Source organism: Ambystoma mexicanum, chromosome 5q (assembly GCF_040938575.1).
Source record: "Ambystoma mexicanum isolate Mex_15411 chromosome 5q, UKY_AmexF1_1, whole genome shotgun sequence".
Lineage (NCBI taxonomy): Eukaryota > Metazoa > Chordata > Amphibia > Caudata > Ambystomatidae > Ambystoma > Ambystoma mexicanum.
The window spans coordinates 940,277,975-940,305,532 of NC_090933.1; the positions used below are offsets into that span (position 1 = coordinate 940,277,975).

The window sequence follows — 27,558 nt, forward strand, 5'->3', positions numbered from 1 at the left end:
TCTGGATCTCCGACACCAGGGTGTGGAGAGTTGAAAGGATGTCCAGCGACATGTCCCTTTGAGGTGTCGGGGGGCGATAACTGGACATGGAGGCAGATGGTGAAGATGCACACGCCCTGCCTGTCGCAGGACCAGCTTGGCCGTATCTTGGGCCCTCTTGGGAACAGTAGTTCACCCAAAAAAATAAGAATTAAAAGGATGCCACTGCATTTAAAATTCTGTGTGTTGCATTAGTATTTTACAGTCAGTCCAAAGTTACAGGAAACTAAAACTCCAATCATTCCCGCAGACAGGCTTTTCCTGTACGCCTTTCCTCTGATTCTGCTCCTGTTACGTGTGATCAACACACTCAGACATTGCCATTGCAGGATGATCCTCATCGCGCTGGCATGTCCGCAGAAGATCTGGTACCCGGACCTTCTCCTATTGTCAGTAGCTCCGTCCATCTGACTGCATCCACTTCCCAACTCCAGAGAAAACAGAATACTGCACCACTGCCCAGCATCGCTGAGTCTCGCGGCATGGCTCCTGCAGCCCTACAGTTTGGCCACTATTCCCTGCCGCTGGAGTGCAATATGATCCTGGCCAAGTAGTTAATCGTATGCATGTAACTTTCCTGTGTAAAACGTTTCTATGTAAACCAGAGATACTTTCAATAAAAACACATTTTTAAAAGAGATTGTGAGCTCAACCGTTCAAACGGTGCCTTTTTCAGTCGGAGAAAAACGAACCAATTTATCTGAAAAAACACGAAATGGTCAAAAAAAACTCAGAGCAAGATGGGAGGACTCCCAACACTGAAACGTGCGGTATAAATCTGAAGATGGCTACCACAGGTGGAGCTTAGGGAGACTATTGTTATTGGATGGGGGTAGTATGACCCAAGGGACAGTGATTGGATATGTTTTTACTAAGGCTTCCCAGCCTGACGGGGAATATTCACGAGCATGTAACTACATGCCAGACGCCATGGTGGAGAAACTTTTATTGTCCTTAATTTCCTTCTGATATTCATTAATGTCTATCTTTGTGTCCTTCAGCGATTGAATCCTGGACGGCTACTCACCATCTCCTGTCTTAATCCTAAAAAAAGAGAGTTTTTTTCTTTCCTCCTTTCAATTCACCTTGTTCACCTTCCCGTATTTTCATCCCCCCTTTGACCATGCAAATTTCTGATTCAGCACAATCTTTGGATTATTTTTGGCTAAAAACTCACATATCAGGTACAGATTGTTTCTACTGTTCGTATTTGCCTTTTTCAACTCCACAAAATTTGTAAGATTCATCCTCTGACATTTCCCGCTACTAAATAACACTTACAATCTCTTGTGATAGCCACATTTCTGTACTGATGTTCTCTGTATGTTGGTCGACACAGTATGCTGTATTACTTCTTTGTTCTATTTGACATTCAGCAATTGCTGTTCCTTTTTGCTTTGCCACTCCCTCCTCCGTTTCTCAGTTCAGCTTCACTGGCTCGATGCCGGCTTGATTTGATAATTTTGGATGCATTGTTTTTAAATTCGATGATGCTCTTGGATATTTTTTGTGATTGGGTCTCCCTATATCAACCTACTTGTGCCTCGACTCTGCTTCTCAGCATCTCCGCTCTACCTTGCGTTCAGTCTCGTGCCGCTTCTCGCTTTCAATCCTTTTAACTTCTGGCTACCATATTGTGGAATTCTTTACCCTTTGACATTCCTCTCCTACTCTTTCGGTCTTGAAAAAAATGCTGAAAGATAATTTCTTATCAAAATCATTATCAAAGCATTGCTGTAATTATTAGAGTTATTTGAAAGTTTTTATTTTTGATGCACCATATTCCTTTTTTAAAGTTGTCTGGATAAAGGCGCTACATAAATCAATAAAATATCTGCCACCACTGGGTCCCCAATGTTGCCGGATAACCGAACTTTTGCTGTACGCTTAAAAAGAAAATTCAATCAAAATGAACCATGACAAGAACAGTGCAATGTTGACATCTCCAAATCTTTTTGAGTTTCTAAATAAAAAGTCTGTGACCATCACTTTCTCATTCTTGACTGAGAGGTATTTTCCGAACATGAAGCTAAATCAGAAATGGATTAGACGTGGTGGAGTAAAATTTTACTCCACCAAGGGCTAGCAGACATAAGTCAAAGTTAGCTCTAGTTTGAGTAATCCATCATGGGATTTTCACTATAATGAAACACATTAACGTTGCTGCGCATGAGCCGGAATCTAGACCTGGCAAAGAAAAATTTGTATGATTATACTCAGTATTCCATGTCTGTGAACTTGCGCAAACAATGACCCCCAAAAAATAAGGATAGATTATCTTACCTATATCGCTTAGAGTTAAAAATTATTTAAAATTGCACAATAAGTCTTTTTTCAAATGTTCCAGTTAATTCCCACACTCAATGGTATGTAAAATACATAATCTCCTGCAACATTTTGGACATTACTTACTATCTTGCAAAAACTTTAATATGTATTTGAGTGCACTGATAAGGCAAAATGTGCATTCAGCACTTTCTTTTTACCGTTTTTTTTACCACGGTCATTTTTTGGCCGCTGTTCTTTTACAGATTGTTTACGGAATGTTTTTCCCGCAGGGCGGCAAGGCTGGGCATGGCATCATGGTTTGGGGAGTAAAATAGTGGGGAAGAGTGAGTTCAGCGGTCACCCCACAATGCATTTTGAGTAAAAGAAAATAGTAAAGAAAATCAGCTGTTAAAATATCCCCTTTGAGAAAATGTGTGGTAAAAAACCATGCAACCATATATTCACCCATTCATTAAAACTACAATACAAATTCAACAAACATCTTCATTGCACCATCATACCAACTGCCAAAATAATCCTGCATTCTGCATCTTGGACTATAATAACAAAGCAGCAAATTAATAGGGGTTTTCTTGAGAGCAGTAGTGACAGATTTAAAACAAAAACTAACTGCACTTTCAAACAAGCAGCAAGAGAACTCTACCAATAAATATCAGATTAATCTTTGCATTCCAATGTACAAAAACTTAAGAATTTCTTACCTGTACCTTATCAGATGTGTCAAGAAGACCAAGGTCCAAAATACTGTCAGCTCCATTTTCCCTAAAGAGATTTAGAAGTAGAGTTTTAGCATTTTCTTTGCTTGATTAACTTGTCGCTCTTCTTCTGCCCTTGGCACAAGTCTAGCATGCAATATGCAATAACTAGCAGGTCCAAAAGAAAAAAGGACATGCAGTATGTTGAAAATTGCATGCAATCCGTAAATGTGGATTATTCAGATACTCATGTTACCCTTTATTAGACAAGGACAGAAACTGTTCTTACACCCCAGAGCACACCATATAAAAACTAGTGGTGACGCAGAATATCAAACAAAGAGGAAGAGATATCCAAGAAGTAATGGACCCTCTTAGCAGGTTTTACAAACGTCTAATGGAAAACTGACAAGAACAGCAGCTGACAAAATCAGTTTAGAGAGAATGTAGGAAGAAGGGGTTTTGTAAGAATGAGGAATCTTCAAGAGAAAAGCTACTGGTCATAGAGAAAGAAGAATTTACTTCTCTTCAGTAATGTTCTTTCTGATGACTACTGCTCAAACAAATGCCTCATCCGAGAACCACATCGGCATTGGTAGTAGTCATTTAGAAAACTTTGTTCAACTAGGGGCTTAGTGTAGCTTCGTGTCAACTCGCCTCAACATTCCAAATCCATGGCTCTGGAAGTAGTACAAACAGCAGTATACAAAGAGCACACCACGGCCTCAATTCCTCTTTATTTCCATGTGCTGTGGGAAAAGCTCTCCACATGTGTGGCAGAAATTTTAAGTTACTCACTGTAGTGACCAACATACTCCTAGTCCCCTTTCCTCCATACTGTATGGGCTTCCTTCGCTATGGACGGGAGACGGAACCTTATTCAGCAGAAAAAATCTGCTTCCCCTTTAAATTTAGAGGGGCGTGGCCCTGGGAGCGTGCGCTACCCTGACTCTGCCCACCGTTGCCACTCAGTCCCTACTGACGCGTCGACAATATTACCATTGCCTAATGACAATAGTTTTATTAGGCGGGAGGATGGTGGGACGTATGGAGGAAAGGGAGTACGTTAGTCACTACGGTGAGTAACTTATAATTTACTCCTACGTTCCATCCCCTTTCCTCCACTGTATGGGCGATTACAACTGAATGTAGCCCCAGGGTGGAGTGGTGACCCTCCTTAAGAAAACAAGTTCCTGAGCACAGCCTGTCCAAATGATGCATCTAACCTGGAGCCAGCATCCAAACAGTAGTGTTTGCAGGAGGCCGAAGGGGAGGCCCACGTGGCCGCCCTGGTGATGACCTGCCATGGAACGTGCTTGTGAATGTAACTGCTGTGGCCTTGGCCCCAACTGCATGTGCATGCATGTTTGCTGGAAGCGGTATGTGCTGCCCTTCATAGGCCTCCTTGATGGCCGAAACCATCCACCTTGCTTAGGTGCCCGATATCCTGGCCTTGACCCCCCCCCCCAAAGGTGAAAAGAGCCTCTGACTTGCAAAAGCTCTTGGTCCTGAAAAGATAGAATTTCAGGGCACCACTGACATCCAGACAGTGCAAAACCCTCTGATCATCGTCTGTAGGGTCCGCAAAGAAAGTAGGCAACACTATCTCGTCATTCAGATGGACCAAAGAGACTACCCTAAGCAAGAACGCATGGTGCGTTCTAAGGACCACCTTGTCTCTGTGGAAAGCTGTGTAAGGTTCTGAAGCGGCAAGGTGCCTGAATTTCGCTGGCCCTACGGGCAGACGTAAGACCCATCAAGAGGTCTGTCTTGATTGTGACCAGCCTGATGTCCGCGGACGCCATTGGCACAAAAGGTTTGTGCGCCAAGGTGCCCAAAATTACATTAAGGTCCCACACGGGGTGTGGCCTCTTGATAGGTGGGTAGAGCCTGGTGAGGCGCGCCAAATACCTTTTAACCACAGGGTTGGAGGATGAGAAAACGTCCTCCTCCGAATTTCGTTAGGCACTGTTGGCCGCCAAATAGGTGCGGCACGTGTCTATTTGCACTCCGAGTATGCAAGGTGTGCAGAGAAGGAGAGCATGTCGCCCAATGAGCATGTGAGAGGATCAACCTCCTTGGATTCTGCCCACTGACAAAACCTAGTTCACTTGCTGTTGTACTGGCTCCTGGTAGCATCGCTCCTAGCACCCTGTATGATGTCTAGGTTAGCCTGCGAGTGACAAAGATGCTTTAATGCGAGTTGTTCAGGAACCACACTGAAAGCGCTAACTTCTGCAGGGCGGGGTGGATGACCGTGCTCACCTGCTGCGACAATAGATGAGCTGGACTCAGTGAAAGGTGCATTAGAGGGTGGTCCACCAGGCTGAGCAGCTCTGAGAACCATGGCTTCGCCGGCCACCAAGGAGCTACCAGAATGATGCTGAGGTGCCGGGACTCCCTTATCTTGCAGATCACCCTGTCTAACAGGGGAGTGGGAGGGAACACATATGCGTTCAAGCTGTTCCACTGTATCCCAGAGAGCCGGGACCTGGTCCCTGCCAGGATGCAAACTGAGGGCACTTCCTGTAGTACCATGTGGCGAAGAGGTCCACCTGTGAATGACCCCATCTGTTGAAGATCCCCTGTAGGACCCGATTGTTCAATTGCCATTCGTAATTGTCCGCACCCAACCTGCTGAGCCTGATTGCCGTCAAGTGTATGTCGTTTGCCAGAGCCCATTCCCACATGCGGACCGCCAGGGTGAATAGAGGAGGAAAGACCTGGTGCCACCCGGCTTATTGATGTAGTACATGTTGGTGGAGAGGTCTGTCTGAATGAGGATCATTTTGCCACTGATGAGCGGTGACAAGGCCTTGAGAGTCAACCAGATGGCCTCAAGCCAATTGATATGGACCTCTTGTTCCTGAAGAGACCAAACTCTGTGGACGCTATGGTTGCCCAAGGTAGCTCCCCAGCCCTCAAGGAAGAGTCTGCGGTAATGGTAACTTGTGGGGCTGGATGTCAGAAAGGTCTGCATATCCTCAGGTTGCAGTCCGTGCTCCACCAGAAGAGGTCCTGGTGGAATGCTGACGAGCTCTGCCTGGGAACCCCGCTCCCGCTTCTATGAGGCTGCGCAAGTGCAATCTCCTCATTTTGAGCTTTGTGTAAGGCACTGCTAGAAGAAATGCCGGCATGGTACCTAGAAGGTGCTCGTACCACCAAGCTGAGGTTATCTCTCTGCTGAGAAAATGGCTTGTGTCTCTTGATGGCTGCAATCTGGCCTTCCAAGGGAAAACCTCTCTCGGTTCTCGTATCCTAGATGAGTCCTAGGAAAGCCAGGCTCTGCGTCGGATCCAGCTGCGACTTTTTGAGATTGATGGAGAATCCCAATTCATGTAGCGTATTCATGAGGGCAGATGTGTGTTGGATCGCCTCCAGTGATCCCGCCCTGATGAGCCAGTCGTCTAGGTATGGATATACATGGTGCCCCTGGGCCCTGAGAAGGGCTGCCACTGCATTCATAAGCCTGGTACAGACCCTGGGGATGAACTGAGGCCAAAGGGTAGAACCTTGTATTGGAAATAAAAGCCTATGATCCTGAACCTTAGGAAGGATCGATGGGGCTGCCAAATCGGGACGTGCAGGTATGCGTCCTTCAGATCCAGGTAGCACATTCAGGCGGGAATTACCTCAGTGGACGTTTTGTCCTTGGCAGAAATCCTTTTAATTTCATGCCAGTGTGTCTGAGAAGGCAGGCAGTGAGGGAGGAGTCCAAAACCCTGCAGCCCTTTGTCTTTCACTTTGCCTGAAAGGAACCAACTCCTAGTGGGTGGCTGGGTGTCCTGACTGGACAGCCAGACCGCCCTCTTCTGTAAACTGTAGGGAGAGATTGCAGTGGTTGTGCTGTAGTACCTGATAAACACTCCGAACCTGGAAGCTGCTGACATGTCGACCACTGGAGCTGAATCCGAAGAGGAAGATGAAGACGAACGGAGAGCCTGCTGTGTAACCAGAGCTTGATGCAGCACTTCCTTCCAATGGACCTGGGGTTCCCGAATGAAACAACACCTACCCGAGTGCAGTAGTATGGCATGGTATTGTTTATTCATAAAGCACCTATACACAGGCAAGTGTTTGAAAGCGCTCAAGGAGGGTGGGAACACGGGGGAAAATACACCAGTCACTCAGAGCCCTTGAAAATCAGAGACGATAATAGTCTGCACAGGCAGAGTAAGTGCATAAAATACATAGGCCTGACAGTGATTCTGCAATGTTAACTGTACAATTAGGGGTGAAGATAGGGGATAAACAAGACTATCTTCGGGTGTGGTGCGTACGGATCGAGCATGTGCACAGAGGGTCACAGGGAGGGGAGGGGAGGGTAAAGTGCACCAGGTCGGTTGAGACTGGGTTAAGTGCAGAGAGAGCCACTCTTTTGGGTTAATTTCTCAGTAAATTGAGTGTGCATGGGGTGTAGGGGCCGAGGCAAGTGAGAGAGAGGACTGGCAGGGGTGCCGGAGACCAGTGACACTCTGAGGTACACCAGGGGGCCATTCACCATGCTGTAAGGGATAGGAGGGAGAGAGGGAAAGGACAGAGAACTAGGTTAGCAGGGTAGAGGGAGAGAAGGAAGAGGAGAAGAAGAGGAAGGGCTTGAGGAGTTTCTGTAATTTCAGGAGATCCGGCTCAAGATGTAGGACGGCAGGGAGGCTATTCTAGAGGGAGGCACCTGCTGGGGATAAGGATCTTCCACCAAATATCTTCTAGGAGAACCGGCTCACTCGCCGAAGTTTGGAGGTAGATGATCGGAGGGCTTGGCGGTACAGTAGTTAGGTAGGCAGCGTTGAACGTAGGTGGGTCCCAGCCCCAAAAAGCCTTGTGGACAATGCAAAGTGTCTTGAATTTGATCCTTGCAGCCACAGGGAACGGTGGAGGGATTTCGGCACCTGAGAGATACGGTCCCTGGACTTGAAGCCAAGAACAAGCCTTGCAGTTCTGTTCTGGATGAGTTGCAGAGGGCACAGGGCAGAAGAAGGGAGGTTGAGGAAGAGGTGGTTGCAATAGTCCAGCCTGGAGAGAACCAAGGCTCGGGAGACAGTGAGCCTCTGGGGGAAGTGAGAAAGGGTATAGTACCGCTGAGGCGGTGTAGTTGATATTTGGTACATTTTAGAGATGTCAGAAATGTAAGAGAAGAAGAGAGTGTAATCAAAGATGACCACAAGGTTTCTTGATTTGTAACTGGGTACAGGACCAAGGGAGGCCTGCCAGAGTCAAAGTGGAAAAGCGGGAGCAGGGGTCCCAATGCGAACGATCTTAGTCTTAGTGGCGTTGAGGCAGAGGTTGTTTGCAGCACACCATGCAGACAGTCAGAAATGAGGGAGGAGGAAGAGGTGGCTGAGGGTAGCCTGAAAGATAGTTGAGGGTCATCCGCATAGCACTGTAAGTTAGAGGTGAAGGTGGCAATCACCCGTGCCAGGGCAGCCATATAGGTGTTGAAGAACCAGGGGATAGGTTAGATACCTGGGGAACTCCACAGGTTGAGAGAGTGTGTCAAGTGAAAGGCTCAGAGTTCCACCTCGGATGGGTGGTCGGAGAGGAAGGAGGTTAATCACGCCAGAGCCCGACCTGCTGTTAGGGAGAATTCTCTGTAAGGCTAATTTCTCAAACCTAGTGAGTGCCCCAGCAGCTTTGCTGGATTTTTGGGGTTTATTTTTTTCTCTCCTGCTAAGAGTGAGATTCTTTTGCTCCCACTCTTAGACATGATTTGAGGTGTTCCTTTAACTTTCCATGTGTTTTATTGGCTATGGAGTCTTTTACTCCATAGGGCCTCATGTGTTTTTGTGATGTGGGTTTCACAGCACCCTCCGTGCCGTAACCCAGGGGTGTCGTAGCGACCCCTCAACATAGACTCCATACCCTGGGACTGACTACTGTCTCCCAGGGCATGTAAAGTCACCATTGGCTTTACCAGTCCCAATTTATGAACAGAAACCAGTAGAAGCCATCATATTGTGGACGTACTGGTTGGGGCAATTCGATTGCCTCGGGGTCTGTTGTTCGAGGGGGCACGTCTCCGTCCCCCCTGATCGAGTTTTGGCTGGTGGTAGTGAATACTACTTTTTATATTCGATCGCGAATATATCTCTATGGGATTTTCCCATAGTTCGAGGCTACCAACTTTAATTATTTAATTCTTATAGCCTTGAACATACCGCCGGTTTATTTATTTAATATTAATTCACCAGTTGGTATTTTTTGCCAGAACTCGATTCTAAAATGGCGTTTCTGTTCTCTTCTGTGACTCCAACCCAAGTCGAGCCCTTTGTTCCACTTTTTGGCGGGCTTCTCCACATAAGCCTCCAAAAGTGGTGCCACTCTGTCTGGGTACCACAGTGGGTGTGGGAGGGGGTTTAGGCGCCCTGGACTGAGTTACCTTGGTAACTCAAGTCGCACTCTTGTGTGATTGGCCCAAGTGGTGAGCCGGCCGGCTCACCACTTAGCATGTTTGATTGACAGCTAGGCTGAGTGAATGGGGGTGTGCTGCATAAAAGCAGGGCTTTGGGGACTGGAACTTCAGAAGTCGCCACAGGACCCAAGAATCTGAGGAGGGAGTAGCTGAGCCGACCTGCAACGACGACACCACCGGTGGAGCCCTGCTGAACCGTCTCACCACTTTTCCCGACGACAGAGGAGATCTCCAGTCCGGAGAGTCTTCTTCCTTTGACTGGTGGGGATAACCAGTTTTGCCTTCTTTTCAACTTCCTGGAGCATCTCGTGGCCGCCTTGCCCGTGCCAAGCACCCCGGCAACCGGAATACCACGGTTTACCACTACCGCAAAGAGAAGGGTAGTGCCTTTTAAACGGAGAACTCTGTGGCTGGTTTCTTCCCTGGCAGTGCAATGACCTTCATCTTTCCTCCACGGCGAGAGCTCTTCTTCCTCTGGACGAAACACCGACTTGCACCTGCTTCCAGGAACAACTGTCCCCGCTGGAGCTTCCTTCACACTTAAGGTACTGTGTCCCGCCTGGCTTCCCTTGCGACAGATCGTTCGGGGTGACAGTAAAGCCTCGACTTTCTAACCTGGGCTAGCCTGGGGCAACCTAGCTAAAGTTTCCTGACTTTAATTTCATCCTTTTTGTGCGAACTATCTACAATGACTCTTTGGGCATAACCCCCTGGTGAACCTGGACCCCTTCTGTTTGCTCTCTCCAAGAGAGGGCCTTGCAATTGACTTCCTTGCTCTCCAGTAGAACTCTGCCTATCCTGCCTTAATGTGGTACTTTGAAAAAGTATTGAAACTTGTGTGCTTCCTTAACTCTGCCTTTTTCCCTCCCTTTCTGTACAACTTATTAGAGTGTCATCTTATGTTAAGCGCTCACCTCTGTCTGAAAATAAGTGGTGTTTCTCACTAAGACTTGTCTAATAAGTGAATAGGGTTGTATATATACGATTGTGACTGTGTTGAATTTACATACCTCGTTTTTGCTAGTGTAAATCACAAGTGTGTTTTTAAATAAATAATTATATACTTTTACACCAAAGCTCTGGTCAGTGTTTGTTTGTGCTACTGTGTCTCTGTACCTATTGTGTATACTCTGCATACTGCCTAACTCTTCTTGAGGGAAGTCTGACTGCTCAGCCACAGCCACCAAGTGAATCTGTGTGGTACAGACTGCTACCAAGTGGGTTTACTGCCAAACACCTCTAGTCTTAAATCTCTTGAAGTGGTCCCTAAGGGAACTGCACAGGTTTCTGCCTAACACCTGCAACTCCCAGGGTGTCACAGAGACATGCAATCAGGATGTTGTGGTTAACCGTGTCGAAGGCAGAGGAGAGTCAAGGAGAATGAGGATAGATGGGGTGTTAGTCTCAAGATTTGAGAGCAGGTCTTCACAGGTGTTTATAAGAGCAGTTTCCATGCCTCTGGATGCTCTAAATCCAGTTTGATGGTCATGGAAGCAACCAATAGATCCAGTGTGTGGGGTCAGTTGAGAGATAGCCAGTTTCTCCTGGGATTTGCCCAGGAAGGGGATGATGGCGATAGGGCGGTAGTTTGCCGAAATGGAGGGGTTGGCAGAGGGTTTTTGGAGCAGAGGGTGCACAAGCGAGTGCTTCAGTGCAGTTGGGAAAACTCTGGTGGAGAAGGAGAGATTACAGAGATCAGCCAAAACTGGGGCGAGGGAGTCGATATTGTCTTTAATGTTTTTTGAGGGACAGAGGTCCACCTGTTTAGATAAGCCTTCATAGATCGGAACTGTCTGGTAACCTCATCGGTGTGACAGGTGAGAGAGAAGAGAGGGCAAGTGGAGGGGAGGGGGGGCGAGGGAGGCTCCGGTGTTTGTGTGTGGTGTGGAAGAGATGGTGGAAAGGATGTCTTGGTTTTTTTTGGTGAAGTGTGCAGCCAGCGCGAGCAAAGCTCCTGGGTTGGTTTGATAGAAGATTCAGTTGCTGGATTAGCCAGCTCCTTGCAGACTTTGAAGAGTTCGGCCGTGTTTGATGCCGCAGAGATGCAGGCTTGAATATAGACTTTTCTTGGTGCGGATGCAGAGTGGATAATGCCTTTGAAGGAGGCAGCAGGCCAGTTTGTCAGATGGTTCGCCCGATGCATTCCATTTCCGCTCAGATGCCTTACACTTGCGTTTAAGGGAAGCCAGGTCGGAGTCGTACCAAGAGTTGCACTTTTTGGAAGGTTTCATTCGGACCCTCATGACAGGGGCAAGAGTGTCAAGAGTGTTGGAGATAGAGAGATTGAGGTTAGCGAGGGTTGTGTCAGGGTGGGAGTCAGTGGGGGAGAGTAGGAGGAGGCAAAAGCAGCCACTGTCACTTTTTTCATGGGTCTGGTAACTTTGAAGCCCAGTGGCTGTGCCGGATGTATTGCTGCAAGAGGAGAGGAGATCTTAAGTTGTGTAGAGAGAAGAGAGTGGTCAGTCCAAGAAAGGGAAGTAGTGAGAGGGATGGAAGGGGCGAGAGAGTCGCAAAGGTTGCAGAAAGGACCGGAGGAGTCAGGAGAGTCCAGACGGATGTTCAGATCTCCCATCATGAGGAGATGAGAGGAGGAGTAGGGGGGGGGGCAGGGGCGAGGGTGAGACCAGGTCAGCCATTCTGAGAGGATGAGAGTGGACTGACCTGGTGGCAAATAGAAGGTGGCCATAATGAGAGACGATTTTGGAGCTAGTGAGAATCTGCTAACTAGGCACTCTAAGGAGGAGTAGGCCCGAGTAGGGATGATGGACGCAGGAATCCATTCTGGGAAGATGAGCGCTACTCCCCCCCCCCCCCCACCCGCCTTCTTAGGCCTGGGCGCAGAGATGATTTCGTAGCCTTCAGGGAGGAGTGTGTCAAAGCTTGTGACGGAGCTCTCCTAGAACCAAGTCTCAGTGACGGCGAGCACATCGAGATCCATGAGTTCGAGGAGGTTGTAGATGTCAGTCGAGTATTTGACGGCAGAGCAAGTGTTGATAGTGGCAATGTGGAGCAGCTTGCCCTCTTTGAGGGTCTTCCTCTGGGAGTGGGGTGCACAGGGGACAGTGGTCCCTCAGAGGGTGGCAAGAGGGCCAGGGAGATAGTGGAGGATGGCGAAGGAGTCAAGGCCTACAAAGGAGCCAGGACAGTATGGCAAGGCAGGGGCGCCTGTGCAGAGGAGGAAGAACGCACAGAAGGCAACTGAGCCTGTGCAGAGGAGGAGGAAGGCACAGAAGGCAAGGGAGCCTGGACGGAGGGAGAGGTGAGGTTAGAGAAGCAAGGGAGGAGCCTTTCGAAGCAACTAAGGTTGGGTTGAGGACCCTGAACCATGATGGTTCCATCGAGATTAACATTAATGACGACTCTGGAAATGGCAATGAGGTCAAGGAGAACCTCCCAGTGAGTGCAAACATTAATGAGAGAAGAGGCGATATGAGAGAGAAAGCTGACCAAGTAGCCAGTCCATAGGTCAGGTGAGTTAACGAAGAAGAGGATGTCAGTGATAGTCTATCTGGCGGAAGCCTTGGCATAGGTGTCTGCAAAAGGAAGTCCTGGGTTCGAGGCCAGAGTCTCCTTCTAAAGTTTCTTCCGGCGAGATTTTGTGATAGGATAGGAGATAGTGAAGCAGTTGGAGAGGATAGGAGATATAGTGACATGATTGGCTGCAGTGAAGGGGGGAGGGGACACTTACCATTCAGAAGCACAGATGCACTGGGAGGTAGGTAGTGGTGGAGGGCACAAGGGAGGAGGAGGGAGACAGAGGGATGTGTCCCAGCTAGTAAGGAGCACAGCACAACAATGTACCACTAGATTTGACAGGAGGAATACATACAGCAACTGGGCAGGCTTAATTCGATATTGAGCAGGACAGTAGAAACACATGCAGCAACTGGGCAGGCTAAATTTGATATTCAACAGGACAGTAGAAATACATGCAGCAACTGGGCAGGCTAAGTTAGCTAAGTCCAGATGAGGTGAAGTGAGGGTCGAACAGTTCCTGTGAAGGAAGGGATCGAGAGGATAGATAGGGAACTGACCTCCAAAGAAATGTTAGGTGGTCCATTGTTTCAGTGTGTCCAAAGAACATGGAGTTTTTCTCAGCCTCCATGTGTACGACGTTGGGGTGGGGTGGGGGTGGGGGTGGTCGGGGAAGAGGACCCACAGGCCCGACCAGGCAACAGACAGGGGAATAGACAGGGCCTTAGAAAGTGGACCTTTGAGGAGTGGGACGGCTAAGCCTGCCTGTCCACCATAGGCCAGATAAGAAGGCTAGTAGCCAATGGCAGGATAGATGGAGAGCTCCAGGATGCCTTTGGTATTATACAAAGACGGCAGCCATCTTCAACTTAACTTGCCCCTAAGGAGGTGGAGAAAGGCCTAGTAGTGTGGCTCTCACCTCGGGCTCAAAGGATATGGGCAGGGAGAGCGGGATGTGTGGAAAGGGGCGAATAAAATGAAAAAAGCTTGGTTCTGTTTTTTTCTTTAAAAAAAAAAAAGATATACAAGTCTGCTTCATTTCTTCTTTCCCCCTTCTTTAAAGTGTAATCATCCTATTTCATGTTGGAGGTGGATGCACAGGCGTCATTGCTGCGTCTCGTCGGGTGGTCAGGCCCCCAGCCCCATAGAAAGGAAATCCATGGTATTAGTAGCCTTAATGGTCTTCCGAAGTCCGAATCTAGCTGAAACTTTGGTGGACTCCTGCTGGACCTCCAGAGACACGATTCGAATCCCTAAAGTCCCCTCACCAGAGTGCAGGAATGAGAGAGTGAAGAGAATCCGACCAGCAATATTTGTTCTTCATCTGGCTGCTGTAAAAAGGCGAAAAAAATCACAGATCCTTGAGAATCTCTGCAGAAAGGTTTGCTGGAAGCCTCCTAGGACAACTGCTGCTGCAAGTTCCCATCCAGTGTCCCGTTCTTTCGGCTCCAGACCGGGTCCTGTGCTGCTGCATCCTGAAGGCATGCACCCAGAAGCTCTTATTTTTTCCTAAGGTACTGTGTGGGCAAGGGAAATACCTTAAGTTTGGTGTGCATCTTGTGAGGCTGAGTGGGTGATTCTTGTGGTTGGGAGTTGCCCATACTATTTGCCCAGGCCTAATGCTAGAACACAAATAGGGAGACTTCTCAGAAGTCCATGAACACTTAACTAACTCTGAAAGTTCATACTTACTTGTGAAAGAAGATATCTGGAACGTTCACTTTCCTGCATCTGAACCCTATCTCAACCTGCCTACAGCTGGCACCTAAACCCCTAGGGGCCCTTGTCTACCTCCGAGAGAACTCATGCAATAGACTAAGTAAGGACTGGATAAGAAAAAGATTCTGCCTTGAAAGTATAACAAGTGTAAAAGTACTTACTTGCTAAAGAAGTTAGTGTGGTTACTATATCTCTGTCAAAGAAGTTAAAGTGTCATTAAGTTTATGCTTACCTTCGAGTTGCATTCTGCCCCTCTAAAAAGCGTATAAATTGGCGTTCCCCCACCTTCTATTAAGTAATACTGGGATTTAACCCAGTTATATATTTCTTCTTTCTTCAGGTAGTATATTTGCCAGGGATTGGAGTGCGCGCCTCACCCACCTTTTTTTTTTTTTACATGTAATCTGTGGAGATCCGGACTCCAGAGGCTGCAGCACCGGGGATATTTTGCCTTACAGTGGAGAATCATAGTTATGGTTTTCCCCACTCCCCCTGTGTGCTCTTGGAAGGGAGTCTTTCCTTGGTCACCTGAACAAAAACATTTTCACTACAGCTCCCATAATCCTTAGAGACTGCATTAGCAATTTAATTGGATTCATCTGAAAAGCAAGGCAACACAGTCTCCCTGAAGAGTGTTGGAACGCGAAAGCGCTAGGAGGAGGAGAACAGCAGCAGAAATGCAGCAGAAGGGATCCAACCCTGTGAATATTTTGACAGCAATTGGGATCTAACCCAGTGAATTGGACACTTTTGGGATTTAACCCAGTTAAATATTTTTTTCTTTCTTCAGGTAGAATATTGGCCAGGAATTGGAGTGCGTGCCTCACCCACCTTTTTTTTTACATATAAAGTAATACGTGTTGGTACTGTTTTTTATCATTGCTTAACTGAATGAGTGTAAAAGCTTACCAATAGGGTTTACCTGCCTTGAATTCCATGGTGTTCTTAAAGTGTAACAGGATTTTGCTTTCCCTGGTCTGTTTTATACAGATCTAAAACAGTCCTCGAGTTAGTACTGGTCTTCCCTGAAACTGCTTAGAGCACTTCCAAAATAGTCATAGGGTCCATTACTTGCCCTGAAATACATTGCGTCTTTCTTAAAGTGTAATTGGGATTTGCTTTCCTTGAATTGCTTGGAGCATTCTAAAACAGTTAGTGTGTTCATGCTTATCAGAGTACCTTAAGGCCCCCTCCAGAAAGTATATCAGTTGATATACTAGGTCTGTACTAAGTTCTAAAAGGTAATGTTGCAATGAGTATACTTGTAAAAGGGTTGGTTTATTATGTGATTTCATAATTCAGTGTCACTGTGCTAGGGAGAATTATCAGAAATGTGCCAATTCCCTCTACCTTAGAGACCCCCAGCAACTTTGCTGGATTTTGAGGACTTAACTTTACCTGGAGAGTGTGTGACCTTTTTCCCCCACTCTCTCATGTATTTTAATGTGATTTTGAACTCTGTTTCTTTTGGTTATGGAGTCTGACAAACTCCATAGGCATCATCTTTTACATTGTGTCACACAGCACCTTCAGTGCAGTGGCACAGGGAAGTCTTTCAGATTTCCCAAAGGTTTAAATACCTTCTCTTGGATAAACTCCTGCTTCCAAGAGCAGTTAAGTGAAATTGACTTTACTTACATTTGTAACTTTCTAGACCCAGCACACACGATCTTACAATAGGGTGCAGGAGGGGTTATTAGTATCCCCTTTGTCTAGCTTCGCTCGATGAATGGCTGGTGGCAGTGGTTTAATTTTAACTACCGTGGTGTGCATTTTTAGCGGGCTGCGTTCGCAGCTGCAGTAAAGCACCCAAGGGTGCCATTTTTGTCAAAATGGCCCCTGTCATTTTTTTTGCGATTTCTTCTTGGAAAGGTCCTTCTTGAGATTTACTCTGCGTGCCAAAGCAGGTTTGGTCCCTTTGTTCGCTTTGCCTTTGGCAGGATTCACGAGTGAAGCCCATCTCTGGCTCCACGGTGTCTGGTGGGGGCAGGAAGCGAGGGAGATGCCCGAAACTCCCTGTGCTTAGTCTCCTAGGAGACCCAAATGTACTCTGTGGTGATTGGCCGGCTGACTGTCCGGCAAGGACAGCCACCCTGCTGGGCGACTGACTGCTAGGCTGGAACAAATGGGAGAAACCTGCATAAAAGGTGAGGCTTTTGGCTTGGAAGGCAGAGTCGACCACTGGACGACGGAACCGAAAAAGAATTTGAAGAGGATGCCTGCTGCAACTCCTGGACCGTTGGTTTGCCCGGTGAAGCCCTGCTGCTGTGCTGAAACTCCAAATTCGTATTGATAGAGAAGCCCCTGCAAGGACGACTTCTCCCTTTGAGTTGGTGGAACCAATCAACACCAGTGTCAGTCACCTGGACATCCTCTCAGAGCTGGTTGAATTTCCACCAAGTTCCTGCTGGAAACAAACGCCAGGGAGAGGAACACAAGATTGTATGCGTTGCTTTTAAGTTGGCCAAAAGCTTCAGGAAGATCCTCCCGACTCCCAGGAAGCAGGACTGACAGAGCCTTAGCCACCTCAACAGAGTGCTGTACCCCAAATGCAAGGAAAATTCATCTCGACAGCCAGAAACCGCAGTGTTGCTATTTGCGGTAGACGCGAGGAGCTGAAACACCGAAGTGCCACTTGTTTGAAGATTGCCGGTTGTGGTTGGTGACCGTCCCATTGCAGTGCAGGAGTACCCAGAAGTCCTCCCTCTTGTCCCCGCGACTGAGGCACAGGAACACCAGGATCTGCATAGGAACAGAAGTCATATGCTGCATTTTTCTTCAACCTAAAGGTACTGTACAGTCTAAGAGAACTTACCTCTTGTTGTGGAACTACACTTGTTCTCTGTTGGTGAGACTTGTTGTGGTTGCTCTGCAGATTATTTACCTCACAAGCCTAAATAGCTTGTGGCCCTACTTTGAACTCTTCTTTCTACAAAGACTTTCAAAACAATGTGCAAAACTTTTTACCTACCTCTGAGAAGTGCTTCTATTTCACCTAGACTTTTGCTCAAATTGACTTTGGCTTAGCCCGTTTCCCTGAATAACTTCTTCCCTCTGTGAATGTGTTTGGTCTTCCTTCCAGGAAAGGGTCAACTAACTTTGCATTGGGGGGTTTACAAAAGAACTTGCCTGCTTTGAGAAATATTTTTGAGATCTCTCTTGTTGTGTGATAACCTTTCGCTTTGACAAACTCTTACATTTGATTCTAAATACAACAGTGATATAGTAATATCCATAGCACCCTAACTATTGAAGTCACCTGAGGGAGTAGGTAGTGTCTGTGGGCCATCACAAAAGGGTACTTGCTGATTTAGAAATATTAAGAGTGTGCATTTATGAAGTATATTTGAGTGTTACTGTGATATTGCCCCATTCCGAAGAAGGCTTACTCTAACTGGCTGATAAATTAATAATTGTTTATTTAAGAAACCTTGTGTGTAAGTGTTTATTTGAATACTTGTCACTGTGAATCTCTGGATAACTCCCCTACAGCTCACATTGACCCCTCTTGAGATACGGCTGGCTGCTCAAACTGTGTAGTATAAGCTTATACCAAAGGTTGGGTTCCTATTGCCAGGAGGTCAGGGTTGTTGTAGTGCACCCAATGAGTACTGCATACAATCTTGCCTAATACACTGCATGACTGATAGGGTCAACTACCCTAGAATTACTGATTGTATTCTAAAAGTAAATCTAACCTGGTCTTATACACCAAGAATAGTATATTAAAAAGGAACAAGTTACTTACCTGTAACTGTTTTTCTCCGGCACGGGTCTGTCATGGATTCACATGCTCATGAATATTCCCCATCGTCAGGCAGGGAATCCTCGGTAAAGAAAAAAAATCAGTATCAGTTTAGTTTCTGATCTGTTTTAGTAGTAACCAATCACTGGTCTCTGGGTCATAATGCCCCCAGCCAATGACTGCCCTCTCCCTAAGCCCCTCCCCTGGCAGCCATCCTCAGATTTGGTAGCACGTAAAGTGGCAGTAGGACCAAGTGAAGAGCCGCAGAGGGGAAGGAGGGAGGTTTGGCATGTGAATCCATGCCAGACCCATGCTGGAGAACAACAGTTACAGGTAAGTAACTTGTTCCTTCTCCAGCATGGGGTCCGGCATGGATTCACATGCTCATGAATATAAGAATACATAGCAGTACACACATGCACAACCACAGGAGGTGGCAAGGCTCAACATTAAGCTTTTCATAACTCAACATTAAGCATCTCTTTAAGAAAGAACTTAAAACACATCTCTTTGCCTAATCTAAAATTAGAGAACTACTCGTTATGACTTCTCGTTCTACCATTACCTAGTACCTGTTATCTGATCTTTAGGGTTGACCCAGCTGTATACATCCGGCTGTCCTCCTTTTTACCTCTTACCTTCTGCTCCTAAGAGGAAGATGTGTTTTGTGTCCTATTGTTGTATATTACTTCTCTGTTTGATCTGCGCCTTTATGCCCGAGGGTCAATAGTGCGCACTATAAATGTAATGTAATGTAATCTCTTACCTCCTCACCAGGCCCACCTTCAGGTGAACAGGTTGCGCAGCACTGTTTGGCCGACCCTGGAATCCTCCCTGGAATCCTGGTCAATGCAGTAGAATCTCGTGAAGGTGTGCGTCGACCTCCACGTAGCAGCCCTGCAGATGTCCAGCAGGGGCACACCAGATAGGAACGCCGTGGTAGCAGCGATCGCTCTGGTCGAAAGGGCTCTCGGACGCCCAGGCAACTGTCTGTTTGCCAACCGGTGACATTGCATGATGCAGCCGGAGAGCCATCTGGAAATGCAAGCCTTCGAGAGAGCCTTCCCTTGGTTCACAGTTCCAAAGTTCACAAACAGCTGTGATGTCTTCCGAAAACTCTTTGTGCCTTCCACGTACAACTTCAGCGCTCCAGCTACATCCAGCGAGTGCAAAGTCCTCTCGGCCGGCGACGGGAAGAAAACTGGTAACACCAAGGGCTCATTGAAGTGGAAGTCCGACGGCACCTTAGGCATGAAGGAGGGGTGCGTCCTCAGCACTACCCTCGTCTCGTGGAAAGTCAAGTATGGAGGCTTGCAGGAGAGGGCCTGGATCTCTCCCACTCATCGTGCGGAGGTGATGGCCACAAGAAACGCTGTCTTCCACGATAAGTACTTCAACTGGGCCGAATGCAGAGGCTCAAATGGCAGCCCCATGAGCCTGCCCAGTACCACGTTGAGCTCCCACGCCGGGGCTGCAGCCTTCAATGGCCGGAATGAACGGAACAGTCCTCTCATAAACTCCTTCACCAGGCGATGGGACCACAGAGATGATCGCCCAGGAGTTCTGGTGTAGCGGGAAATTGCAGCTAGATGCATCTTGATGGAGGCATGAGCTAGCCCAGCTTTGGCCAGCGATAGCAGGTACGGCAGCACCCTCGGGCCGTAATCCGTAGGGGATTAATCTTCTGTGCGCGGCACCAGACAGAGAACCTCTTCCATTTGTGTCCATAGCACTTGAGAGTTGAGGATGCCCCGCCCTTTGCAAGCACCTCCTTGCAGTCCACCGGGATATCGTACCCTCCAAACTATAGTGCTGCAGGAGCCAGGCCTGCACGATCAGCGACCCCGGTTCGTGATGGAGGATGGCGCCTCCTTCTCTGGAGAGAAGATCTGCATCCGTTGACAGTTTGACTGGGTGGGACGCTGACAAGTCCAGAAGGTCCGGGAACCAGATCTGCCTCGGCCATGCCGGTGCGACGAGGATCATCCTGCACTGAGACCTCTTGAGTTCGTTGATGAGTCGCACCAGCAACGGCAATTGGGGGGGGGGGGTGTAGCGCATACAGGAACAGGCCGTCCCAGGGGGAACGAGAAAGCATCGCCCATGCTCCTCGGCTGGGGAAACCTGCTGGCGAACCTCTGGGACTTAGAGTTCGTCACGAACAGGTCGATCTGGGGTTTGCCCCATCGTTGGAAGAGTCCATCCGCTTGATCCTGACGCAGCTCCTTGCTGAGTGAGCCGGCGATGGTGTTCTTTATTCCTGCCAGATGGAAGGGCACCAGAAACATCCCCTGGGCAATGGCCCAGTGCCACAGATCCTGGGCCTCCTTGGATAGGGCTGGGGGTCTGGTGCCTCCCTGCTTCCGGATGTAAAACATCGCGGTGGTGTTGTCGGTGAAGACCCTCACCACCTTGCCCTTGAGGGACGGAAGGAACAACCTGAGGGCCCAGAACACGGCTCGGAGCTCCAGGATGTTGATGTGGAGTGACCTCTCCTCCGGGAGCCAAAGGCCTCTTGCGTGGAGATCTCTGGTGTGCGCTCCCCATCCCTCCAGGGAGGCATCCGTCGTCACCACCTCCTAATGTGCCGAGGACTGAAAGTCCATGCCCGCCGCGAGATGCGCATGGGTGCCCCCACCACCGAATCGCTTGGTGGAAGGCCTCGTTGAGCGGGATCCTGTCTTCGAAGCTGCCCGCCGCTTGTATCTAACGGGCGTTGAGGAACTCTTGTAGAGGACGCATCCGCAGCCTGAACAGGCGCACCAAGTAGATGCATGAGGACATCATGCTGAGCAGGGACTTGATGGGTCTCACCCTGGCCACGTCCGTGGCCAGCAGGCGCTGCACCTTGCCCAAGATGGCCTTCGTCCTCTCCTCCGGAGAAGCCAATCGCGCCACTGTGTCGAGCTTGGCTCCCAGAAACAGTGCGACCTGCGACGGAACCAGGCGGGATTTTGAGTAGTTGGGGAATCCCAGATCCATGAGCAGCTGGACGGTCTTCGCTGTGTGTTCGACGGTGAGTTCTCTTGTCCTTGCACGGATGAGCCAATCGTCCAGGTAGGGGTAAACGTGGATCCCCCATAGGCGCAGCCGCGCCGCCACTGGTGCTAGGCACTTGGTGAATACCCTGGAAGCCGACTTCAAACCGAATGGTAGGGCCTTGAACTGGTAGTGCCGTCCCTGGACCACGAATTTGAGAAACATTCGGTGTCCTTTTAGAATGGGGATGTGAAAGTAAGCATCCTCCAAATCCAACGCCGACAGGAAGTCGTCCTCCTCTAGCTGTCCCAGCACGTGCTGGAGGGTGACCATCCAGAACTTTTGGGCCTTGATATACTTGTTTAACCGACACAGGTCCAGGATGGGTCGCCAACCGCCTGTCTTCTTTCTGACGAGGAAGTATCGTGAGTACACTCGGGAGCCCCAGAGCCTCTTTGGGACAAGCTCGATGGCTTCTTTCTTCAGCATCGCCCTTTCTTCCAACAGCAGTTGAGGGACGTGGTTCTCCTTCCTGGCCACGGGAGGAATGCGGGGGCACTTCTTTGGAAATTCGAGTGTGCCCTTGGGCCAGGGCATCCAGCACCCAAAGGTCGGTGGAGATGGACTCCCACACGCTGACAAACTTTGCCAGCCGGCCTCCCACCGGGGTGCTCAGGTGGGGGCCCGACGCTATGGCCGGTTCAGTCCTGCTTGGTAGCGGACTTGCCGCCTTGACCTCCTTGGCGACGACGAGATCCTCCTGACTTGCCTCATCCTTTATAGGCCTCTTGCGACGAGGAGCAAGGCGCCTGGTGGTACGTCGAGGAGCCCCCGCCGAATCATTTGGGGGCACCTTGCTTGCCTCCGGAGTTCCGAAAGGGCGGCCGTCGTTGCTGCAAAACTCCCAAGGCCAGAGCCGTCTCCGTGTCGGTCTTGATGGCCTGCAGAGTTTCATCTAGTGTCTTTCCAAACAGGTGGTTCCCGTCGAAGGGCATGTCCAAAACTTTGGTTTGCACGTCCTGATGGAAATCAGTCGATTTGAGCCACCCCTGTCGCCGAAGGCAAACACTGTTGCCCAACTGGCAGAAACCGGTGTCAGCAATGTCTGTGGCCACTGTTATGGCGTGGTCCGACGCCACCTCACCTTCCTGCAATATCTCCAGGGGCTCAGCCCTCTTGTCGTCCGGGAGGAAGTCCCGCAGGGGAGCGATCTTAAACCACAGTTCCCTGTCGTAGCAGGCCACAATCACTAGGGTGTTGGCTGTCTTAATTGTCATCGCCGCCAATGAGGTGACTCGTCCCATGGCGTCTAGTTTCTTCCCCTCACCGTCCGGTGGGGAGGTCGAAGGTGAAGCCGGCGCCCCCGCCGCTTTCTTCTTGGCCGCCGCCGAGACGACTGAATCCAGGGTCGGCTGCGCCCTAAGGCACAAAGGGGCGGAATCCGGGACCCGGTACTTCTTCTCATTCCGGTCCCTCTTGGCGGGCGTCGTGGACGGGTTCTTCAGGAGAGACAGCCCTTCGTCCCAGATGTCATCAAGTAACGGGACCGAGTGGACCATCTTCCTCTTGGCCTCACGCCGTTGATAGAGGAAGCCTTCCTCCTTCTGTTCTTCGGGGCAGAGCTGGAAAAGCTTGGATGCCCTGGCAATCATGGCGGGGAAAGAGTCAATTTCGTCAGGCGGGGATGCCTGAGGGGGTGGTGATGGCAGGCCCATCCCGTCGTCACCACCGTCGTTATCCGTCCCCTTCGTGGCCGTATCCGTTCCTGATTCCTCCCTAGGATCAGGGGAAGGCGATGAAGGCTGAGAGGGCTGCGAAGGCTGGAAGGGCGGGGGTGGATGAACTCTCCTCCGCTTGTCTGAAGGGCTTCCCGACGGTCCCGGCACTGCTGGGTCGTCGGTCAGGGGTAAGGGTAACCTCGTCCTTATCTCCGTACATAAGGCTTGAATTGCCTTCAAGATGGCCCTGAGTTGTCCTGAGGCTCGGGCACCTCCTCCACGGGCTCGTCGGCGCCACCGTTGCTCTCTTTGTCCGCCTTGTCGGGATTCATCCCGTGGGAACGGACCTCCTCGAACCTCTTGTGGAGGACCTTCATGACTCCAACCAGCTCCTCTTCAGAGGCTGAATCCATGTCCGTGATGGCCACCAGCCCCCCCGCCCCTCTTTTTCCACCGGGGTTCTGACGGGGGTCTTATCGATGGGCTGAAAAGAAGATTTCCCTCCGGGTGGCAGGGGAACTCTGGGCCCAAGGACGCCTCCACTGGGGGTAGCCTCCACAGGCTTCGCCAGGGCCGTCACGACTCCCTCGATAGAGGCCTTAGCCTGGGTGAATCAAGGCCTTAACCACCTTGGGCACGCTTGAGGCCTTCACCTTGGGGGGAGGGTCACTGGCTCGCTCCCCCTCGGCTGACTCCGAGATCGACCGGGGCCTCTCCAGAAGCTTACCCGGGTTCTCAGATTTTCTCTTCCCCGAGCCAGAGCGTTGGCTCGTGGTTGATGGCGTCGGTGAAAGTGCGCCCTGCCTGGCAGCCGAGGAGCCTGACCCTTTGGCGCTCCCGGACACGCGGTGCTTTGCCTTCTGTTGGGCCCCTGTCGCTGGGGCGCCCTCAGAAGACTTAGAAGACCGCCCGGACGACTTCTTCTCACCTGCTGGGCCCTTCTCCAGCCAGCTGGCGAGGCGGATCTGACGATAGTCCGTTCCGACAAGTTCTTGCAAAACGCGCAGTCCCTTCTCCATGTGCGTTTTGTCTTCGTGAAGGCAGTAAAGACATATCGAATGCTCATCCTCCTTGAAAACATTCTGTAATCCGCATCCAGGGCAGTTGCTGAACAGCTTGGATCCGGGCGACGAGCTTCCCTTGTCCTAGGCCATGTCCACGAGGTAGGCCTCCGATCTTCTGGAATCCTCCAAGAAGTGTAACTCGACGAAACTTCGCCCTTGAGGGGTGTAGAAAATTCCAAAACGGGTCCCTGTTGATCGGAAGTAGAAACGGTGGAGCTTGAGGCTCGATTGACTGGAAAAATTAGATTAAACTCTTTGAAAAAACGCAAAACGGAGTAAAAGCTTGAGTGCGATAGCATGAGGACTCCCAACACTTGAACGTGCGGTATAAATCTGAGGATGGCTGCCAGTGGAGGGGATTAGGGAAAGGGCAGTCATTGACAGGGGGCAGTATGACCCAGAGACCAGTGATTGGTTACTACTAAGAAAGAGATCAGAAACGAAACTGATACTGATTTCTTTTCTTTACCGAGGATTCCCAGCCTGACGACGGGGAATATTCATGAGCATGTGAATCCATACCAGACCAAATGCTGGAGAATAGGGATGTAACGGTATAACGGTATACTGTTAAAGATACCGTGAACCACTTAATTGAACAATAATAACCGTCACATTGTTTATACCGTTCATACCGTTAAGTGTGCTTTTCAATCTGATTTGGAAAGGCTACAGTAAGCAAGTGCTGCGCAGTCTTGGTCTTGCACTGTTGGATGTGCCGTCTGCCAAGTAGTTTCAGTTAGAGCGGTTTTTAATGCCATTCCATAAACCAAAAGTGCCTGACGCAAAATTAGTATGTTAGCAATAGGAAGAATAGATACAGTGCCAAGAAGGAAAAGGGTTTACTTTGGGGTGGCGGCTTTTGGGTTTATACATTTATAATGGATAATGTTCTCTAAACATATGGCAATGGGGGATTTCCCTGCTTCTATCATTGAATTTACATATAATAAGTCACACTGCGAAATTCACGCATCTGTCGGTATTCCCTGCTGACGTACCAAAACTAAAGAGAGTGTGTGTGAGTGTGTGTGTGTACAAGCGTATACTACCATCAGCCTCCATTGATCTGTGGCATGCAGGTTATCAAGATGGCAACATGTTCATCTTTGCCAGTGGGGGAGCAAAACGCCTAAATGACCACTTAAGAAAAGCTATTCAGTTTGCTTTGCCAGTTGCAGCAGGCTCCCCCCACCCCACTCTCCACACGTGTGTTTGTGTTTGGTGGAAGCCAGGCATTTCAGTGGAAAGTATGTTGAAATGCCCAATACTGGCCCTGGGTGCCTGGTTTTGTTTGTGATGATAAATCTGTCAATTTATGACCTTTTAGAAAATATTTATTAAGATTAGTTGACTCCACCTGCCATACTGCAATAACCACGATATACCGTCATTTGGCAAGAAGGTTATTGTACCGTCAGAAAACTAATACCGTGACACCCCTACTGGAGAACTGCCCTAACATCCAGTATCAGGTCTGGCATGGATTCAAATGTGCATCAATATGATTACATAGCAATACATTACCCCCTGCAACAGACGCACCACAAACAAACCACCACGGATGTAGCACTGCTTGGCCGACCCAGGACTCCTCCCTGGAATCCCAGTCGACACAGTAGACTTGTGAAGGTGTGGGTGGACATCTACTAAGCAGCCCTGCAGATGTCAAGCAGGGGAATACCAGAGAGAAACGCCATCGTTGCTGCAATGGCTCTGGTGAAATGGGCTATAGTTTGGCCTGATAGCGGTCTGTTGTTCAGACGATGACAGTGCATGATGTAGCCTGAAGGCCACCTGGATATGGAAGCCTTAGACAACGCCTTCTCGTGATTCGCAGGTCCAAAATTCACAGAGTTGAGAGGTCTTCCGAAAATCCTTTGTGCATGCCACATAAAACTTCAAGGCACAAGTAACGTCCAGTGAATGCAACGTCCTTTCCCGCCGGTGTAGAAAGATTTAGGTAGAAGACTGGCAGCACCAAAGGCTCGCTGAGGTGGAATTCTGAAGGAACCTTTGACAAAGGTGGGGTGGGTCCGCAGCACCACCCTTGTAGCGTAGAAGGACAAGTACGGCTGCTTGCAGGAGAGGGCCTAGATGGCCAGAGGGGTCAGGGTTGAGGTGTTGGCCACGAGTAAGCAGTCATCCACTAGAGGAACTTAAAAGGGGCCTGAGGCATAGGTTCAAACAGGGCCCCCATGAGCTTAGTCAAAACCATGTTGAGCTTCTAAGCTGGAGCAGGGGCCTTCACTGGCAGAAAAGTCCCGAAGAGGCTCTTGAGGAACTCCTTGACAAGCCTGCACGGCCACAGGGAGGGCTTATCAGGCACCCTGGTGTAACAGGATATGGTATCTGGATGCATCTTGATAGAGGCATGAGCCAGGCCAGCCATGGCCAAAGCAGATCCAGAATGAGCTGTGGAGCTGTGTCACACAGTGGTGTAATCTGAGTCCTGCACCACAACGTGAAGTGTTTCCACTTGTGGGCATAGCATGACAAAGTAGAGGAAACCCTGTGACCTTGGCCAGGAACTTCTTGCATTCCAGCAGCAGGGAATAATGCCCAAAAACTCTAGGGCTGCAGGAGTTGGGCTGTGAGGGTCAGCGACGCTGGATTGTAGTACAATATTGTTCTGTTTTCTCTGGAGAGATCAGGAAGTGGAGGCAGCCGGTTTGACGGAGCCACTGACAGATGGTGCAGGTCCAGGTACCAGATCTGCCATGACCACATTGGAGCAATGAGCATCATCCTGCAATGACAGTCTGTGTGCTGATCACATGTAGCAGGAGCAGAACCGGTGGGAAGGCGTACAGGGAGAGCCCGTCCCATGCAAATGAGAAGGCATCCCCTCAGCCTCCTCGGCTGAGGAAACCTGCTGGTGAACCTCTGGCACTTGGAGTTGGCCGCCATCTCAAAGAGGTTGATCCCATCTGCGGAAGAGAAGGGATACTTGATTCTGATTAAGCTCACAGTCGTTCAGCAGGGAGCTCCGGTACTGCCACAAGCCTACAATCGTGTTCTTGGTGCCTGCCAGGTGAAATAGGACGAGGAACATGTCCTGAAGAATGGCCCAATGCCACAGGGACTGTGCCTGCAGCGAGAGCACAGGAGAGCATGCCACGCCCCGCTTCCGGATGTGGAACATGGTGGTGATTTTGTCTGAAGATTTGCATCACCTCCTTCACCAGCAGCAGAGGTTGGAAGGATTTGAGGGCCCAGAAGACTGCCCGGAGCGCCAGGACTTTGATGTTGAGGTCTTTTTCCTCTGGGAGCCCGAGGCCTATGGCGTGCGATTGCCCGGTGTGGGCGCCCGACACTTCAAGGGAGGCATCCGTGGTGACAGTGAGCATGTACGGAGGGGTTTGAAAAACAGTTCCTTGCATGAGATGTGGGTGCAACCCCCACCATCGTAGAGCTTGTCGGAACT

General features: G+C 49.4%; 1 protein-coding gene across 9 annotated transcripts in view; it reads right to left on the minus strand.

Annotated features, from left to right (window-relative positions):
* The window catches only part of UBR5 (ubiquitin protein ligase E3 component n-recognin 5), a 2,447,509-nt gene that overhangs the window by 342,043 nt on the left and 2,077,908 nt on the right, over positions 1-27,558 (minus strand). For 8 of the 9 annotated variants that reach the window (XM_069621460.1, XM_069621458.1, XM_069621459.1 and 5 more), the window contains one exon: positions 3,030-3,090. In XM_069621460.1, the coding sequence (XP_069477561.1) occupies positions 3,030-3,090 (61 nt within the window). The remainder of the gene's footprint in view (positions 1-3,029; positions 3,091-27,558) is intronic. The other variant, XM_069621456.1, reaches the window with a different exon arrangement.